The sequence below is a fragment of the Chrysochloris asiatica genome, unplaced genomic scaffold (genome assembly GCF_000296735.1).
Source record: "Chrysochloris asiatica unplaced genomic scaffold, ChrAsi1.0 scaffold00075, whole genome shotgun sequence".
Lineage (NCBI taxonomy): Eukaryota > Metazoa > Chordata > Mammalia > Afrosoricida > Chrysochloridae > Chrysochloris > Chrysochloris asiatica.
The window spans coordinates 13807630-13814663 of NW_006408593.1; the positions used below are offsets into that span (position 1 = coordinate 13807630).

Consider the following 7034-nt stretch of genomic DNA (forward strand, 5'->3'; position numbering starts at 1 on the left):
TACCTGAGTTTTTGGTAAAGAGCAATACAATGTGTTGGATGGATGGATGAAGAGGTAGATGGAAGAATGATAAAGCAGTCTGCTCATAATAAAGTTTCACTGTATGAAAAAATAATTTAATTCATGAGGTATTAATCTTGAGGGCCTAGGCAAAATGTAAGCACAGAGTGGACAGGGAGTGCATGGTGAATGCACAACACAGTGTACCCCCAACCAACGCCGCTCCCAGCCCCATGGCTCCCATGACAGAGTGTGTCTAACACAAAGCACCGCCTGTGTGTGCGGTGGAGCGCAGGCCCGCCTATGGGTAGGTATATATGTGCAGGGATGGGTACGTTGGCATGGTGGCACGGCTTCTCTTCAAGACAGGGTATCTGCTCCCAGGCCAGTTTGGTTTCCGACCTGGAGCCAGGTCCTGACTGGTGCTGGTGTTTCTGTTCCTGGAGCAGGATATGGTGAAGCCTGGCTTCTTGCTCTGTGCAAACAAGAGAGAAAAGTCAGAATCACCTGATGCAGTTCAAAAGCTATAATCAGGGTTGGGACTGGTTTCACAATGAGTTAAGCCATGACTGTTTGCATTTGCCAGCCCTCAGCCCCTAAATACAGGGCAGATAGGAATCAAGCATTTGTCCTGCTCCCTCAGATGACCATAGAAACATTCATGGGCAATATCGGAACTGCTTTGGAAAGCTGAGGGACTGCTTAGAAACATTACACAGAGGAAGAGAGCTTGATGGATCAAGGTGGGAGACCACCTCTAACATGCCTGCAAGTTCAATGTCGACATCTCTGTTCAAGAAGCATCACGAGAGAAATGCTATGAGATTGAAGGGGAAGATCTGGGTAAGCATTCATCCACTAGACTGATTTTTAGTAAGTTCATGGTTGAATGTTACTGTTTAACTAGCACATTTCCCTTCGCGGGGTGCAGTTTATTGTGATGGGAGCTGAGGGGAGAAGAGGCCAGTTCTTCATTTCTCAGTCTGTCCGGACAGAAATCCTCTTTGAACTGACTGTATTTAACCCTCCCTTTTCACTGCTCTTCTGTTTCTGTTATACCATGGTGATCGATCTCTCTTGGCAGCCTTCCTGGAGGATCCTTGCTGGAAGGGCAGGGACTGCATGTTTAGTCCTCTAAGGGCCCCATGTATGGTAGGTTCTCCATAAGATGTTGTTGTTAGTTGTCACTGACTTTGTTCCAATGCATGGAGACCGTAGGGACAGCGTTGCCTGGTCAGACGCTGCTACTGCTGCTGCAGGCTGTCAAGTTGGTTCCAAGGCTGTAAATCTTTACAGGAACAGAAAGCTTCATCGTTCTCCCACAGAGTGGCTGGTGGATTCAAACTGCTGACCCTGTGGTTGGCAGCCCAGTGGGTTACCCACTACGCTACCAGGACTCCTTGTGCTAATAAGATGGTGGCGGTGGTGGTTATATGCCATGGAGTCGGTTCTGACTCATAGCAACCCTGAATGGGGTTTCCAAGGCTGTAATCTTGATGGGAGCAGAAAGCCTCATCTTTCTCCCATGGAACAGCTGGTAGTTTTGAACTGCTGACCTTGCGGCTAATAAGATATCAGTGGGTAAATGAGAACATCACTCTGTGAAGTCCCAAGCAAGGGACTTGTCCTTGGGAGAAGGATCCATTCCCTTATTAATCCAGAGGTTCTCAACCTTTCTTCCACCCAGACGTGGGTGAGCTGCACAGTCCCATGGAGGACAGTTTACTAAGCTGGTTCTTCGGCCCCTTTCCTACCATTCCAGAAACATGCAAATGAATGAGAAAGATGTTATTGTGGGGATGGGGATGGGTCCACGCTCACTTATTCTTCTTCAAAAGCAAATCACCCACACCACTCGGGACTGGGTGAACGCAGCTGATACTGGGCCTGAGGTGGTTCTCGCGGCTACTGGTGGCACTCTGCTAACATCTGCATGCTGAGCGCCACGCCACTGAATTACAAGTTTCCCTGAGATGTCGCTATTGTTGCTGTGAAGTGCCGCTGAACAGAGATGCTGTATAGGGTTTTCCAAGAAGTGACTGGTGGGTTTGAACTGCCGACCTTGCATTCAGCAGTCCCTTGCTTACCCTTGCTTGCCACACCAAGGCATACAAAATAATGGGTGCTTAACAGTGAATTCTGGGGGGCTGGGTCCCAGGGTGGACTGAGAGTATAAACTCCCTTGCATGTTCACCTGAGCAAAAAAGACAGACCCTATGGCTCACCATCCCTCCAAATCCCAGGGTGCACTGGGAAAGTAAGTAGAATTATTGGCAGGTGTGTAGTACCTGTAGTCTCTCTGTACTCTTAGTCCTAATTAGGGTGGCCATTTTGGATGGATCCAGGGAGGTGTCTCTGTTTCTTCCACTTAACCGTGTCTAAAATTAAATGAGCACATCCACACTGAACTTCCCACTCAAACAAGTGTGATTATTTTGAACACAGGTTATTCATGTGATTATGACAATCTGACACTCTGACACTCTGACGCAGAATGAGAGGGAGAACACAAACTAATCCTCCAATAAGAAGAAGGAAAGAGAACTAGTATTTGTTGAGTGCTAACCATATACTGTGGAGTCCCCTGAGTGGTGCAAATGGTTAATGTTTGGCTACTAACCATAGGGCTAGTGCTTAAAGCCCACCCAGAGATGCCTCGAAAAAAAGGCCTGGTGCTTCCAAAAAATCAGTCACTGAAAATTCTATGGAGCACAGTTCTGCTCTGACATACATGGGACCACTCAATGGCAACCAGTCTACCATGCATGCAGCTACTCTGCACACATGTTGTCATCGAATCCTCACAACAACCTTGAGATTCAGGTATCATTACTCTTTATTTTTCTAAAAATTAGCCAATGACAGCCATAGGGACCACAGTCTGAGACTGCGAGTAACTTACTTTGGATGTATCATCAGGAGGGACCAGTCGCTGGAAGGACGTCATGTTTGGCAATGTGGAAGGGCATCAGAGTCAAAGGAAACCCTCAGTAGATGTACTGGCACAATGGCCACAACAATGACACACTAACTCACACCCACAATCATGAAGGTGGGCCATGTTCCACTCTGTCAGACGTAAGGCTGCCCTGAGTCAGAGTCGACATAAGGCCAACCAAGATCAGCACGTTTCCAGAGGCAGATCTGTGTCTTAGCGTGGTTAAGTAAACCAGGGAATTCTAAACAGTGAGGTTGGAATGGGCTGGAACATGAATTCTAGACAGAATGCAACCTGTGCTCCTGCCACTATTACACTAGACACCAGTGGTCCTCAATACCAATTAGTGACAGTGTGTTCTGTTGGGGGTCCCCCAGTGCAATGCAGGGAACCTCATTTTAACAGTGCTAACCATGATGTAGCATTCAGCACCAGGAAGGCTCACCTTGCCTCTTTTCACTAAAAATCAACTACTGCTGTACCAAATGGAGTCCTGGTGTGGCGCTGCACATTAAGCGCTGGACTGCAAAGTCATTTGAACTGCAAGGATGGCAGTTCAAGTTCACAAGTCACTCCTCAAAGACCCTATACAGGGTTGCTATGGGTCAGAATCGACTCAACGGCACTTAACAACAACATTGTACCAAAACACATTTTTATACGTAAAAGAATCGAGGACTTTAGAGCCACAGACTCCACAATGTTAAAATAACCTAACAGTTGGTTGTGTGCCTGTCCTCTGTGCTCCCACTGTACCCGACTCTGTGACGTAATTGTCTATGCACTGGCTAAAATTCCCACCCATCTCTAAGGTTCCCAAGGCAAGGGTAGTGTTTTAATACTTCATTCCATTAGGGAGCCTGGCATTTAGTGGGTGAGCAATACAATGTGTTGGCTGGATGGATGAAGAGGTAGATGGAAGGATGATGAAGCAGTCTGCTCTTAGGCCTTTGGCACAAAGACACAATTACTGATAATATTTGATATCATACTTCAGGGGCAGAGTCAATTTCCCTGAAAATTCTGGTGTCTCCTGCTCCCAGCAGCCCTGGTAGGTGAAGATGGAATAGATAACAATGGCATTCTTTGCCTTGCTGGAGAGATGTGCTAAGTGGAGAACTCAGACACTTAGTGTGACAAAGTGGAAAGCAAAAATGCTACCTCATTCAGTTTTGGTTTGTCACGTTTCATTACTGAAGAACTAGGAGGCTCCGGATTTTTTAAAAAGGTGGGCTGTTTTTGCAGAGTAGAAGCAAATCCTGCCCTTTCCTAGAGGGATTGAGAACAAAGAGAATATTTCTTAATGGAACCATTCATAACTAATCCAATTGACTCCCAAAGGCAAAACTCCCACCGCTGAAAGCTTTTCCATCTTTAGGAAGCAGAGGATGTGGTGTGACTGTGGCAGCTAGGATTAAGACTGGGAAGGAGCTGTCTCCTCAGCATCCATCTGCCACGCTGGACTTGTTCCAGTCACCTCTTTTTTGTGGGAATCCAGATTTGGTTCTAACCCAGTCTTGCTATGCCAGGGAAGGTCTCTGAACTTACAATGGATAGCTTCCCCTTCCAGTACCCATCCCTTCCTGTATCAGAGTACACCTGGACCCCCTCTTCTGCGCCCCATGCTCAGGACTGAAGTAGGAGGCAGGCTTTCTTACAGGGGCATCTTCCATTAACTTCAGCTCCTGCAGCAAGCTAGTCTTCTGATGCTGCTCATTTCGCTGTTTCCGAGTCTGGAGTACCTTCTTTTTCTTCTTGCTGTACATCTTCTTCTTCTGGTTCAACTATTTGAGAAAGTACAGAGAAAGCCAGTCAGTGAGGGTGCCGGGGCTGAGTGCCTGCACATATGTGGTCACAACAGCTAACCCATTCTATGGACTCTCATGCATCCAGTCGTGGTTAGGACAATAGAGAGTTCAGCTCCCAAGTCCACTGTAGTGTGTGCTGCCTGTGATAGTTACAGTTTTGTGTCTACTTGGCTGGGCCATGATTCTCAGTGGTTTTGCAGTTAAGATGTAGTTATCACTTCCAAGAAGAGCTCTATTATGATGCCATCACCCCCAGACATGATCTCCACCACTCATCTGTCAGTGTGTCATACTGAGATGGTCTGGCATCGTGGCTGCAGCAGAACAATGATTGTGAGGGTAACTCAGGACCGGGCAGTATTTTGTTCTGTTGTGCATAAGGTCGCTATGGGTGGGAACCAACTCAGTGGCACCTAATAACAGCAACAACAATGGCACGGTCTGATGTGATCAGCTCTGAGCTGATGTCCTTGTCCTGTGCTATCAATCCTCACTTCTAGGATGTTCATGGAGTCAGATGCAATCCCCAGGGTCAGGCTGTGTCTTGAGTCAATCTCTTTTGAGATATAAAAGGAGAGAGAAGTGAGCAGAGCTCAGAGGGACCTACTCCCACCAAGACAGAAGAGCTGGGAGTGGTGCGCATCCTTTGGACCTAGGCCCCCTGAACTGTGAAGCAACTAGATCCAGGGAAAGAGTGACGACACCGAGATGTATGAACATCTCCAAGAATACTTGCTCACAGATGTTGAGAGGAAACAGGGACCTTTCCCCAGAGCCGACAAGGAGAAAGCTCTCCCCAAGAGCCAGCACCCTGAATGTAGACTTCTAGCATCCTAAACTGTGAGGGAATAAACTCCTGTTTGTTAAAGCCCTCTCCTTGTGTGAAAGCAGCAGTGGAGAGCTATGACACCACCCAATGGGCACCTGTACCCTTCACGGAATATCTGTGGTTTAAAGCACGAAGTTAGATTATGTCTAGCACTAATGTCAGCTCCAGAGAATACTGATGATAAACTGAATGGTTAAAAGAATCTGGTTGTGACTACAAAGTGGCTGTAGTAGCAACTGAAGCTCAAGCTAGCAGTACAAGAACCCACTGAGTGGTGAAAATTATACTGATGCTGCTGAAAATGCAGCAGGAGAAATGGAGGGCCCTGTTGGATTATGTGGCTGGCTCCTCCTGACAGAGCCTGATTCCATCCAGTGGTGGAAAGGATTCCTACTGTAACTAGGAAATCAAGTGTATCATCAACCCAAACTAATATTTAGTTTTTATTTAAGCTCTGTGGCATCCATGCAAGAAATGCCTGTGAGCAGACGGGGCAAAACAAAACACTTAATATGTTGTTATTGTTAAGTGCCACTAACTCGGTTCCAACTCATAGCAACCTCGCATAGGGCTTCCCAGAAGCATCTGCTGAATTTGAACTGCCGACATCATGGTTCAAATGGACCTTGTGGTCCAGTGCTTATTCTACAGCATCACACCAGGAGCCCATTACTTAATATGTTGTTAAGTACTGTTGAGTCAGTTCCAACCCATAGCGACACTGTATAGGGTTTCCTAGGAGTGGATGGTGAGCTTAAACCGCCAACTTTGCGGCTCAAACAGGCTTTACAGTCCAGCGCATTAACCCATAGTGCCACACCAGAACTCCTGTATATTAATATACTTCTGTATACTTAATATATAACATATATAAGATTATATGAAAAAGCAATATAAATTTCTTTAAAGTCTGGGTCTTTTTCGTAATCTTTATCTCTCACCATGATTTTCTTAAAATTGTAGAATCAATGGGAATTCTCATGTGCTTTTTCCTCCTTAGTATTAAAATATATACATATTTTATTGTAAATTAAGTGATAGTTTACATAGGAAAACATTAGCTTTACATTCATCCTATCGTATATCATTTCGTTGCCATGGTTACAATTCCTTCCATGCATCATCAATCAACCAAAGGGTATACCCTGCAAGCCAGTCCCCCAGTTATCAGCACACAGTTCCTCTCCCTCTCTGGGTCTAGAGTCCCCAGCCGCTCCATCTCTCCACGTCATCGTCTCTGCCTCCATTTCTGATGTCACTGATTCTTTGGGTAGGATCCCGCTCTCCGCTCTTCTCCCTTGAACGGTATCAGGGACCTTTGCTCCTGGACTGCAAAGTCAATCAGTCCCCTCCTTTTGCTACAAACGTCCACCTTTACATTTCCAACCTTCACAGTCAGTCCTGACAACAATTATTCACTATTGTACCACAGGAGTCCTATCCCCATCTCCTTTCATTA

The 7034-nt window shown here is 46.2% G+C and overlaps 1 protein-coding gene across 1 annotated transcript in view; it reads right to left on the reverse strand.

Annotated features, from left to right (window-relative positions):
- Positions 1-301: 301 nt before the first annotated feature.
- AGBL2 (ATP/GTP binding protein-like 2) overlaps positions 302-7034 on the reverse strand; it is a 49135-nt gene continuing 42402 nt past the window's right edge. Inside the window, exons 14-17 of the mRNA XM_006865105.1 lie at positions 4597-4722; positions 4100-4207; positions 2289-2378; positions 302-475 (exon numbers count right to left, since the gene is read on the reverse strand). Of these exons, the coding sequence (XP_006865167.1) occupies positions 302-475; positions 2289-2378; positions 4100-4207; positions 4597-4722 (498 nt within the window). The remainder of the gene's footprint in view (positions 476-2288; positions 2379-4099; positions 4208-4596; positions 4723-7034) is intronic.